At 44.1% G+C, this 13729-nt stretch overlaps 1 protein-coding gene across 4 annotated transcripts in view; it reads left to right on the top strand.

Annotated features, from left to right (window-relative positions):
- The window catches only part of LOC143510962 (uncharacterized), a 78550-nt gene that overhangs the window by 48241 nt on the left and 16580 nt on the right, over positions 1-13729 (top strand). For all 4 annotated transcript variants that reach the window (XM_077000888.1, XM_077000887.1, XM_077000890.1 and 1 more), the window contains 3 exons: positions 7227-7316; positions 12826-12903; positions 13214-13234. In XM_077000888.1, coding sequence (XP_076857003.1) covers positions 7227-7316; positions 12826-12903; positions 13214-13234 — 189 coding nt within the window. The remainder of the gene's footprint in view (positions 1-7226; positions 7317-12825; positions 12904-13213; positions 13235-13729) is intronic.

The following is a 13729-nucleotide window of genomic DNA, read 5'->3' as shown; positions in this document are numbered from 1 at the left end:
CTTCGGATCATTGTCCTGTTGGAAGGTCCAACGTCTCCCAAGCCGCAGGTTTGTGACTGACTCCATCACATTTTCCTCCAAGATCTCCTGGTACTGAAGGGAATTCATGGTACCCTGCACACGTTGAAGCTTTCCTGTACCATTAGAAGCAAAACAGCCCCAAAGCATAATTGACCCCCCGCCATGCTTCACAGTAGGCAAGGTGTTCTTTTGTTCATAAGCCTGGTTCTTCCTTCTCCAAACATAGCGCTGGTCCATTGTCCCAAACAGTTCTAATTTAGTTTCATCTGACCACAGTACACTGTTCCAAAACCTTTGTGGCTTGTCCACATGACTTTTGACATACTGCAGTCGACTTTTCTTGTTCTTTGGAGTCAGCAAGGGGGTGCGTCTGGGCGTTCTGGCATGGAGGTCTTCGTTATGCAGTGCGCGCCTTATTGTCTGAGCTGAAACTTCAGTGCCCACATCTGACAGGTCTTTTTTCAGTTCCTTAGCAGTCACGCGGGGATTTTTCTCCACATTACGCTTCAGGTAGCGCACAGCAGTCGCGGTCAGGATCTTCTTTCTGCCACGACCAGGTAACGTTTCCACTGTGCCCTTTAACTTGAACTTGCGAATGATACTTCCAGTAGTGTCTCTTGGAATATTTAACAACTTCGCAATCTTTTTATATCCATTGCCATTCTTGTGAAGAGCAATAACGTCTTCTCTTGTCTTCTGGGACCATTCTCTTGCCTTCACCATGCTTGGAAACACACCAGTAGATGTCTAGAAGGAGCTGAGTATCACAGTCCTTTTAAATCTGCCTAATTGGTGCTTATCATGCTTGATTGCTGCTCGTTGACATCCACAGATGTTTTCAATACCTGATGGAAAACACTGGAATGAACGTCTGTTCTTAGGAGTGGTAGTCGTAAAGGGGTTGAATAATTGTGTCAATGAAGAAATCACAAAAAGGCCATTTAATACTTTATGACAAAAAAAATTGATGCTATCTTAGTTGGATTTAGTTCTTTAACAAGTCCTTGTAAGATTTCATTATGAACACAATTACAAATGTGCACTGAATTCCATAAAACCCTTCGCAGCATTGGGGGTTGAATAAATTTGATCACAACTGTAGTACTACCTAGTCCCCCCCCCCGCTCAACAATTTACACTCGCCACCCACTCCAGGTTCAAATCTCACTCCAAGCGATCTTGAAAATTTGGCAACCCTGCCACAGTAATAGTATTATTTTTTTCTTGTGAGAGGTATTAAAAAGGTCTTAAAAGTCATTGAATTTGAGATTTAAAAATGTGCAGATACCCTGGTTTGCGTACATGCTCATGTGTGGTTTTGTGTATATGTGTCACGTTACGGTCCCCAAACCCTTCCTTTGGGGCGTGTGTTAACGTTGTCTGCGTCTATTCGTCTGTGTCAGTGTATCTCCGTGGGTGCGGGTGCGTCTTTTCATTATCCGTATCACCTGTGGCTCGTCTCGTCATCACGTGGGGTTGATGTGGTCTGTCTATTTAATGTGCGTTCGCACAGTGTCTTGTGCTCGTCGTTGTCTATAGTCTGCACGTTGTGTGCTTTGTGTTTGTTCTTCGTGCGCTATTGCGCAATATACGTCAAATAAACGTGTCGTTCGGACCAGAGACCTGGACTCGTGTCTCATCCTTTCTCCAGCGCCCCAGCGTCACAATATGTTTGTGTGTGTCTGTGTATAGGTGTGTGTATATGTTTGTGTGTGTGTATAGGTTTGTTTGTGTGGGTTTGCGTATACAGTGAGAAAAATAAGTATTTGAACACTCTGCGACTTTGCAAGTTCTCCCAGTTAGAAATCATGGAGGGGTCTGAAATTTTCATCTTAGGTGCATGTTCACTGTGAGAGATAATCTAAAAAAATATCTGGAAATCACAATGTATGATTTTTTAATAATTTATTTTTGTGTTACTGCTATAAATACGTATTTGAACACTTGCCAATCAGCAAAAACTTTGACACTCAAATACCTGTTAGTCCACCTCTAAAAAGTCCACCTCCACTCCACTTATTATTCTAAATTAGAAGCACCTGTTTGAGGTCGTTAGCTGCATAACAACGGATAATAATAACAATATTCCGTGAGCTTTGGAGACGGACACACAGGGGATGCAGAGGAGGAACGAAACAACGAACTGGAAAAGCGAGGGCGAGACGGAAAATGTGTTTGGAGAGAAGAGCATATAAACCACGTCTCCCCTCGCTCATCATGGGTAACGTAAGATCACTGAACAATAAGATGGATGAACTATCAGCGCTGGCCAGGAGTCAAAAGGAGTACCGGGAATGTAGTTTAATGTGCTTTACTGCAACATGGCTACACCAGGACATTCCGGATGACAACAGTTCCATCGCTGGTTTTTCAGACTGTTCGAGCTGATCGGGGCTACACAGAGAGCGGTAAGCGTAAAGGAGGAGGGCTTGCTGTTCTTATTAACAAACGCTGGTGTAACCCTAGTCATATCACTGTTAAAGCACAAACATGCAGTCCGGACACTGAACTGTTGGCTGTTGGTCTCAGACCATATTATTTACCACGTGAATTCTCACGTTATCGTGGTGGTAGTTTATGTTCCTCCTTCTGCCAACCCGACGTCGGCGTGTGACATCATTCATTCTACCGTAGCGCGGCTCCAAACTCAGCATCCGAGTGCCTACATCGCCATATCAGGTGACTTCAACCATGTCACTATGGCTAAGGCACTACCAAATTTTACACAGTATGTGGACTGTCCTACCAGAGAGGAAAGAACATGCTAATGTTAAGGAAGCATACAGCTGCTCCCCCCTCCCACATCTGGGTAGATCAGACCACAATTTGGTGTACCTCAGACCCAGTTGTGTGCCTCTGGTAAAGAGTCAGCCTGTGACCACGTTGACAGTGAGGAGATGGTCAGAGGAAACTCATGAGGCACTGCAGGACTGCTTTGAAACCACTGACTGGGCAGCACTCTGTGATACACATAGTGAGGATATGGACGGGCTCACTGAGTGTATCACAGGCTATATCAACTTCTGTGTGGACTCCAATGTCCCAACCAGGACATTTGGTATTGTTACCCAAACAATAAACCGTGAGTAACAAAAGACATCAAAGCTCTCCTTAACAAAAAAAAAGAGAGCATTCAAAGCTGGAGATAGGGAGGAGGTGAGAACACTTCAGAAGGAACTGAAAAAAGCTATCAGGGAGAGAAAAAACGAATATAGGAGGAAGCTGGAGTTGAAACTTCAGCAAAATCACATGATGGAAGTGTGGAGTGTAATGAGAACCATCACCGGCTTCAGGTCCAGTAATAGTAGAGGAATAGAGGGCAATGTGGACAGAGCCAATGAGTTCAATGTGTTCTTTAACAGATTTGTCACTGTAGGATCTGTCCTCCCCCACCCTGACCCTTCTGCTGCTGATACTGTAGCACACTCACCTCCCACCCTCCTATTCTCCTCTGATAGCTTGTACCCCTCCTATGATGGCCCATCTCACACCTCTATCTCTCCCCCATCCGTCACACCTACAGTGAGTCTCACTGCTGACCAGGTGAGAAGACAGCTGATGAAACTCCACAATAATAAGTCTGCAGGCCCTGATGGTGTCCCACCTATGGTGCTCAAAGCTTGTGCCAAGCAGCTATGTGGAGTACTGAGTCACGTCTTCAATATGAGCTTGAGTCTCCAGAGGGTCCCGGTGATGTGGAAAACATCTTGCATTGTTCCTGTACCAAAGATGCCAAGACCAAGCGACATCAAGGATTACAGGCCAGTAGCACTGACGTCCCACATCATGAAGACCTTTGAAAGGCTCGTCCATACCTGTCAAGTTTTGTATTTAAAAATACGGGACATTTCCCGTATATGACGTCATCGCCTAATTTGCATAATCAGTTATTTGCATATAGCTGCAATCGAGGCTGTAGGAGAAACGAAAACATCTTTGGAGTGGCAAAAAGTGAAGAAAAAACACCCCAAATTTGTTTTGAACTACAAATGAATAAAAAAATTACAATTTTCTAGCGGTATTTGTAGCTACAAATGGGGACATCTCCTGGGCATATTGCTGTGCCTTTAGCCCGCATTTGTGCTTGGCAGATTGTTCGTGCTGACGGACATCGTTCCTTCCCCCATGAGAGACACTAAAATCACAGCTACATATCTTACAGAATGAGTAGCTATGCCCCTTCATGCTCCACTTTAAGAAAGTAAATTCCCTGTCCCATTCTTCAAGGTACTTACACGTACGCTTAGCTTTTTAGGCAGGACTGCCTTCTCTCGTTAAATCCATCTCTGATTTGTTGTTCCAGGTTTGCTCCCACTGTCGAAACTAAACCTGCGAGTTTAAATTATTATTTTTTTTAAGCATTCACGTGCCGCTCCAAACAGTATTCTGTCACTAGCCTCGCGAGAACTGCCACCTGCAGTAGTCTGGGAGACTCTTTGGATGCAGTCTCTGATAGAAGGACACTCTCTAGACTGCATGCCATTATGGACAATGTCTCCCATCCACTACACAATTTAGTGATGAGACATAGGAGCACATTCAGTGCTCGTCTCATCACACCAAAATGTACCACAGAGCGACACAGGAGGTCATTCCTACCTGTGGCCATGAAGCTCTATAACTCCTCCCTCAATACATGACACAATACAGGACACTACTGTTTATTATCTGTTTATTATCAGTTTGTTTATTTTATTGTTAATTTTATTTTATTACATATGTGCAATACCTACTTATTTTACATTTTATTTTAAATTTAATATCAAGATGTTTATTCTTTATTTTATTACATATTGTCACGTTGAGGACCCCGGCCCCTCCCTTTTGGGCGTGTGTCTACGTCTACTCGTCTGCGTCTGTGTATCTCCGTGGGTGCGGTTGTGTTTTGTTATAATCCGTCTCACCTGTGACTCGTCTTGTAATCACATGGGGCTAATGTGGTTTGTCTATTTAATGTGCGCTCGCGCAGTGTCCTGTTCTTGTCGTTGTCTGAGTTTACACGTATCTGTGCTTGTTTCACGTTAAATGTGCGCTTTACGCGCTATATGTTCATTAGAATAAAAGTGACGTCCGTCATATGCAAGGATTCTGTGTCTCGTCCTTCGCCTCGCGACCAACGTCACAGAACGACGAGCCTTCTGAGACCAAAGAATGCCAGGTTACCCCACCCGTGCGAAGAAGGGGAGGAGACCCAGCAAGCACCACCATGGCTCTTCCCCTGCACGGCACCACAACACCTCCGTACCCCTCGAGCTACTGGAGCAGGACCCGTTTTGCAGGTTCATGCTGCGTCAGGCTCGAGAAGCTTGCAACGCCGAGCTGGCGGAAAGCTTCCGCGAAGCCGCGGAACGGAGGTGGGAACAATTGCACCCCGCTCTTTCCCGAGACCTCTCGCCCCTGAGGTTAGGCTTCCTCGAACTCTGCTCCACGGAGAAGACCCCCGAGAGCAAGTTCGAGGAGGAGGACTCAGAGGTCGAGGAAGATGAGGAGGGCGAAGAACCTGCTCCCTCTGTGTGTTCCACCCCCACCGTGGATTACGGGCGGGATGAAGAGGAGGAGGAGGAGGAGATGGAAGTCACCAACAGTGACCCCACTGCCAGGCGAGGAAGGCTCACACCCAGAGGGAGGAAGTTCTCCCAGCAGGCTCCGCCTAGAGGAGAGAGAGCGTGGGTGGAGTCATCCTGCGACGCGCCCCTCGAGGGCTTCTGGAGGAGCCAGCCGCGCTGCACCAGGCGCGTCCGCCAGCCGCGCTGCACCCAGCGGAGGATCCGCAGCGAGGGCCGGAGGAGGACCGCCCACCACAGTACCACCAACTCCCGGTCTCTCTCCTCTTATCACTCTTCTCCTGGCGCGTAGCCTGGCGCCTGTTTCATGTTTGTCTGTCCCTGTTTTCGTGTTTGTTCCCGTGTGTTTGCCTAACCCCCTTTTCCCGTTCGTGCCAATGTGTGTAAATGTACCAGTCTGTGTGTTTGTGTCCGTCCCGTTCAATGTGTCTAACGTCTTTTCCCCCATCTTCCCAGGGAGGGTGTTCTAGGTGGTTCATGGCGGACGCTTCACCGAGGACGGTCACCTCCCAGACGCAGGACTGAGCGTGTCGGATCCGCCCATCGACGTGGGTTCGGGGCACTCGGTCCTGTTGGCACCCCGGCACGGGTAGTGCCCTTGGAGGGGGCGTCTGTCACGTTGAGGACCCCGGCCCCTCCCTTTTGGGCATGTGTCTACGTCGTCTACGTCTACTCGTCTGCGTCTGTGTATCTCCGTGGGTGCGGTTGTGTCTTGTGATAATCCGTCTCACCTGTGACTCGTAATAACGTGGGGCTAATGTGGTTTGTCTATTTAATGTGCGCTCGCGCAGTGTCCTGTGCTCGTCGTCTGAGTTTACACGTATCTGTGCTTGTTTCACGTTAAATGTGCGCTTTACGCGCTATATGTTCATTAGAATAAAAGTGACGTCCGTCATATGCAAGGATTCTGTGTCTCGTCCTTCGCCTCGCGACCAACGTCTCATACATTATGTGCAATACCACTTATTTTACATTTTATTTTAAATTCAATATTAGGATGCTTATTCTTTATTATTTGTACATATTTTTATATTTTGTAGAGGTGTTTTATTAAAATAATACGCAAATGGTGGCACTGTAACAAAAGCAATTTCCCCCTGGGATTAATAAAGTATATTGATTCTGATAAAGACACCTGTCCACCCCACACAATCAGTAAGACTCCAACTACTAACATGGCAAAGAACAAAGAGCTGTCCAAAGACACCAGAGACAAAATTGTAGACCTCCACAAGGCTGGAAAGGGTTACAGGGCAATTGCCAAGCAGCTTGGTGAAAAAAGATCAACTGTTGGAGCAATTATTAGAAAATAGTAGCTAAACATGAAGTAGCTAAACATGACCGTCAATCTCCCTCGGACTGGGGGTCCGTGCAAGATCTCACATCGTGGTGTAGCAATGATCCTAAGAAAGGTGAGGAATCAGCCCAGAACTACACGGGAGGAGCTGATCAATGACCTGAAGAGAGCTTGCACCACCGTTCCCAAGGTTACTATGGGCAGTAACACTGCAATGAGAAAAGGTTTCAAATAGGGGCCACTAAACCATGCTCACTGTGCATTATTATAACACTGTTGTCTGTAGTTTACAATTTCCTGATTGAGTTTTAATGCTGGAGTTTTTTATACTTTGTTATTTGCAGGGTTCCTGTTTCGCATATCAAGAGGATTTCTGTTTGGCTTGAGTTTCATTTTAATTTTCTTCATTGTGAACTGGCGAGGAGATGAGAAAGGTACGCAGCAGTGTGTGTGTGTGTGTGTGTGTGTGTGTACTAGGTCAGGGGTTCCCAACTAGTCTCAGCCCAGGACCCACATTCTCATTGTGTCACGACCCAGTTTTATACAATAGCAATGTTATAACAAATTAAATGGATAAACAATTGGTGGTTACCATGACAACAAGATTGGTTTGCATGCTGGGCTCTAGACAAAAAGGAAAAAAATAAAGTGCCAACAACTTTTTCTAGGCCCCATAATAATATACAAACTAATAAGCATTGCAACACTCACATCAGGTCAGCTGTTATTTAGGATCTCTGTCGTCCAACATGCCTGATGTCTTTCTCTTCCTTGTAACTGTGGTTAAGTTGGTTTCATGTTCGCATATTCAGAATTAGATGCTATTTGAAATGTACTACTGTCACCGTCTACAAATTACCTTAACATGGCGGTCGTAAAAGCAAAAAATTAAAATCTTTAGATAGATAAAAACAAGTTAAGTGCACCCTAAACAACAACAACAACAAACTCTTGAATGGGTATTTCTAACTCATCTCTTTGTGGTGGTCAGTTTTTTTTCCAATAGCTTTTAAACATGACATCATAAGACCATAAAACAAGGTCTTTTACACAAAGTGTATCCTAAATAACAACGTGGTCAGTTTGTCAAATAATCAGTAGCTTTTAAAATGTCCAACATAAGAGCATATGTAGCGGCGTGGCAGAAACCAGGAAGTAACTTTGACTACGCCACCCCCAGGGGTCTAAGCTCCCGAGGGAAAGTGAATGTGTAACGCTGGGGTGGTACCATGATCAGGGGGCGGACGCACTGGCGCTGGAGAGCGGGACTCAATGCTACTAGACATAGCCATACCGGCTAGCCTTATAGTGCCTACACGGATCGCTCTACTTTTACGTGGCATTTTAAAGAAGCAACGACATACAGACTACAGATTACTCACTGAAGAACACAACACATAACCAAATGAACTCAACAACTTATAAGAGGCACATAAAGACAATGAACACACCAAAACATACGACTAGGCAATACAAGGACACCGTGGTACAGAACCATATAAACATTAATGGGGGACCATACATCCAATACAATAAGACACAGGGAACATAGAACGTGTAGGCTACATATAACTAAACACCAACTCGCAGGACAACACATCGCTGGACCACAACACATAGAAACATGACTAAACCGACAATAAAACGTACACAACCCAAGCCGATATATACGAATGAACCACAACGAAGAGAAACGTGACGAAACAGAAACAAACCTCACAACTGAAACTCGAACTAAGCGACACACAGCGAACTCACATTGACAACCACCGTATTATCATAAAACAAGCAAGACCTAACACATAACATACAAACAAGAGCAAGACTTAACTTTCACCATACAAACAGAAGCAAGACTTTCTACATCACCATATGAAATGAAACATTGACCCACACTGAAGACCTGAAACACAATGAATAAATACAAACCCAAACGAACAGTCAAACAAGCAACAGCTGAAACCAATGACAAAACGAGAGGTGGAACTAAACAGAAGACCAGGGGAGGAGGAGCCGGGCTAGACAGACAGGTAGGGGGCGGAGCCAGGCGTGACAATTTGTGGTCACAAACACCTCAAATTAATCCCAATTACCAGGGTTCCCACTCAATCAGGTTCTTGCAATCAAGACAGAGACAGGGTTAGTGTAGAAATGTTTATTTACTATCAAAAAGGTATTCAATTATATTTTCTATATGAATTATAATATTCAATCTATTAAAATGGTCGTTGCACCCACACACACACACACACACACACACACTCACCTACTCACACACACGGTGGGTATGGTCAAAACAGACCCACAAAATAACCAACCTTACATAAATACAAAGACATAAATCAAAACAGACAAGGAAAGGCTTACCAGAGGGAGGACCATCGCCAGGGAGTGGTTCAACAGAACCACACGTAAAATACGCTGCCTTCACACCCCAGTGACACTAAACTACAATAAGGATGAACCCACGGACACAAATGCCCACCACCATTGGCTATGGCCTCCCTACGGTTCGTCCCTGCTCCTGCCAAAAGAACAAAAGAAATAATTATTGGTACAATACCCCCAAAGAAAGGCTGAGCACACCAGGCCAGCAGTAAGACAATTCCCCAAAATACAGTGATCACACACACGCACGAGAAGTTGTACACTCGACTCAAATATCACATCCCAGAGGGCACAGCAGATATCGCATCCCCAAGAATGGCACCACAAACACCCCAACCACCAAAGAATTCAAGGCCCCAAAGAAAATAAACCAAATGAAACAAAAAAATAACTAACCAACTCTCAACACAAACAAGGAAAACAAACAAACCAAATAACCAAAACAATAAATTAAATAACAAGGAATTAATACCCACTTACACTCACGCTACCATACAACCTCACACGGACACACACACACGCTGATTCTAGTTAACACCCATGCGCTGCTGTATGCAAGTACGGCACGCGGCCTCGCTCACTGTAGTACTGCCGTTTGGCAGAGCAAGCACCACGTGAGAGTGCACTATAATAAAACACTATAAAACAGAACAGCGTTACAGCAGAACAGCAGCCGGAGCAAAGCCCGACACGGCAAAACTGATTGTAGGCCCGGTAAAGAGGATGAAGCACCCGGCAGCCTACAAACAAAAAAAAACAAAGATGAGACCAAATTGGCTAACACAGCGGTTCCCATACTTTTTCTGCCGTGCCCCCCTTTAGTAGATGAGAATATTTTTGCGCCCCCCCCCCCCCCCATATTGACACATGTGCACATGTTTTACTTCCAAGCGCCGCCCCCCCCCCCCCCCGCAATAGCTCTGCGCCCCACCTAGAGGGCGCACCCCCCACTTTGGGAACCACTGGGCTAACCCATTAATAATGATTACTACTCGTGGTAGCAGCCATATTAAAACCGCACTACTTACCCTAAAGTCCAGTATTCTTATACACCAGGCCGAATACCCAACTAGTCTGAGGCAACAGTCATGAATGTGGATCCTACGTGAAAGGGGAAAGCGTTAGCCACGGCGCACTATGAAAATATAATGCTATGCGAATATGTAGTCGAGTAGTTACCTACCAAACCCGCAGACAGTGAACTAGGTAAACCACTGCAAGGATTAAAAGCGTGTAACCGCAAAGCGCAATTAAAACCCAAGGGGGCCTCTGCAGAACGCTGACCAGAGGTGCCGAAGCGCCACTACACATAAAATAAGTTATAGTATATTAAGTGCATCCTAATCAACAACCTTGTTTTGTGGACTTATGATGGACCGTTTAAAAGCTATTGAAATATTTGACAAAATCTGACAAATTGGTGCAAGGTATAAATATCCATCTTTTAGTTGTAGTTTGTTAGTTAGGATGCACTTGTGATGAACAAGTGAGTGGGAGCTACAGCCTGTTTAACTTTTAAAATACAAACTCAAAAGAAAATGGTGGATATTTTTCCAATGACAAAATATCCTCACCCTTAAAAAATTATGCTGTTGTATCACCTGTCACCACTGGCGATTAATAAACTAAATAAAAATAAATAAAATTAATACTTATGGTCGTATTAAATCCATTTGCCGTGAATTTATCCAGTCTCTCTCAATTAAGTCATTGTCACCTGTGATGCCGTGGGAGTGATGTAAACGTGAGGTGGACACACTTGCTGAGGAAAGCAAAGTTGATCTATTGGAGTGTCACATTTGTCACATTGATCGCTTAGCAAGAGAGAACGAATGCCTAGTGAGATCGAATGTATCACAAGTGTGAACTCCACACAAGCGGTATAAATACACACACTAATAGACAAGCCTAATAAGACACAGCTGACATACCTAACAGACGCTGTGACGTTTGTCATGGAAATTCTCCATAACAACCAGGGTCTCTGTAAGGCACTTTATGAGCGCTCGGAGAGTGTCGGTGAAAGAAAGATGAGCACACAATTTCTGTTCACTCTACTTTATTCACATTATCACATTCTCACAGCCCTTAAATATATGAGGATTATGCACATACACAGAATCTTGCTTCTTCAAACATGTTATTTACACTAGATAAAAGTTCTTCATGAACCGAGCTCACGTCGCCCTCGGGGAAGAGGTCATGCCTTCCTGTCCCTCACCCATGCACATACATCCACGGTTTGCTCATTTTAGACTCATATAATTCAGACACAACTTGATACACATTTTAACCAGTACATTGACTATAGTAATTATATCATAAATTGCAACATGTTTTACAAACAGACGACAATGTCACATTATTTACGTGAGGGGCAGAGCCTGCCGTGATATCACCAAACATCCTTTCAACTGATGGAATAAGAAAAGTGTCCATAATTCTAGTGTAGACATTTATTGAAGATGTAATGACCGCCATCTCCCACGTGTCTTTACCTGACATGCAGACCCATATTGTCACATCTGGCTCCTCCCCCGACCTGTCAATCAATAGGTTTGTTTAACCACTCCTGTCTGCCATTTCTTTGTTTTGTTTTTCGATGTGGTTCTGTTTTGGTTTTCCCATGTGTTCTCAGTCTGCTGTGTCTTGTTTTGTTCCTTGTTTTGTCAGTGTATTTAATCCTTGTGTTTGGTCTTGGTTTGCTCGGTGGGTTATTGTACGTAATCTTGCTTTGCGATTATGCCTCTTGTTCCTCACACATGTTTCAGTTGGTGTCTGTCATGCTTAATGTTCCTGTACTTTTAGTTAGTGCTATTTGGTTACTGTCTATTATATGATTGTCTGTCTTTGCTTGATTGTTTTTACACACATACATAATAATTGTGTTATTAAATCACATACATATTCACACTTGTGGACAAAGGTCAGCACAAACAGAAGGCAAACTGAGCCAGTAGTGATTTAAGAGGTGTAAAGCAGAGACAGCAGCTACCTGGTGTACAGGACACAATCAGTGGCACCCAGCCGAACAACCAACCATGCCAAACAAACACCCAGCCATGTCGAACACTGTCAAAGCTCCAGTGATTGGAGAGGGACACCCCAAACTGACACTGAACAGGGAACATTGAACAAGCTAACACCAATAGGGCAGTCGTGGCCTGGTGGTTAGGAAACTGGTCTTGTGACCGGAGGGTTGTGGGTTCGATTCCCAGACCTGAGGCCATGACTGAGGTGCCCCTGAGCAAGGCCCTTAACCCTTAATTGTTAACTTGTATAAAAATTAGATAAAAATGTAAGTCACTTTGGATAAGGGCGTCTGCCAAATGCCGTAAATGTAAATGCAATAGGAAGTGGTTGATGATTGTCTTCCTGTTCCCCATTGTTGCCTGTGTATGGGCAAATGAATATCTCATAGGTTTACACAGGTTTGCATAACTGTGTGTGTATATGTTTGTGTCCATACTGTGTCAGTTAAACTGTGTGTGTATATGTTTGTGTCCACAACTGTGTCAGTTAAACTGCATTTGTGTGTCCTTTACCCTTTTGTAGATAAGATGGGGCTGATCTTTGACAGTGTGCTTCTCTTCATTCTGACTGTACTGGTATATGTAGAGGAGTGGTTTTCTGGTACAGTATTCACTGTTTATTGAGGTCTTTTACATTTCTTTTTCCCTGTGTATTTTTGCTTCAGGAGTCAGCGTGTCATCCACAGCCTGATTTGCTGTGTTATGACTGGACTTCTCACTGTTTACTCTCTGCTATGAATGAATGTAGCTGCCATGAATGGCCAGATCAGTATAAGCTTCATATGAACACATTATGTTGTGCAGCATACTACTATGACTTTAATTGGGTGGAGATTAGGTGGAGTTTAAGTAGTATTACCATAGACTGGTACACACTGGACTAACTTTACTGTGTTTCTTTTTTCACACAGTTTCTGTAAAGGAACCCAAAGGTGAGTATAAACCCACAGTATCTGGACAGTAAACATCCACTTCAGTAGTTCAGAACAGTTCAGTAGTTTCATGAGAGAAAAGCAGTTATGCATATTCAGCGTTAAAGAAAAGAGAACTTATTTAAAAGCACACATGGGTCTGGCATCATGTTAACATGTGCACAGCATCTCAATGTTTTGCAGATACATATCTGTTCAGTCTGATGTGTGTGAGTTACAGGGTAACACAGCATATGTTCTGCTGAAGTTTATTCCCTGTGTTAGGTGTACTCTTCTCTGAAGAGAACCAGTATAAGATGTTCTCAACCAGTGTTCTCATCGTAGCTTCCAGGTCTAATCCATTAGACACTTCAGGATTTATATTTGCTTGCATGAAGGTCTCCTCACCTACACTCAGTGGTGGACGAAGTACACCAATTATGTACTTGAGTAAAAGTACAGTTACCTTGCATTGAATATTACTCAAGTAAAAGTAAAAGTATTCACCTCAATTTT

The sequence above is a fragment of the Brachyhypopomus gauderio genome, chromosome 3 (genome assembly GCF_052324685.1).
Source record: "Brachyhypopomus gauderio isolate BG-103 chromosome 3, BGAUD_0.2, whole genome shotgun sequence".
Lineage (NCBI taxonomy): Eukaryota > Metazoa > Chordata > Actinopteri > Gymnotiformes > Hypopomidae > Brachyhypopomus > Brachyhypopomus gauderio.
This window is presented reverse-complemented; position numbering and strand designations above follow the sequence as displayed.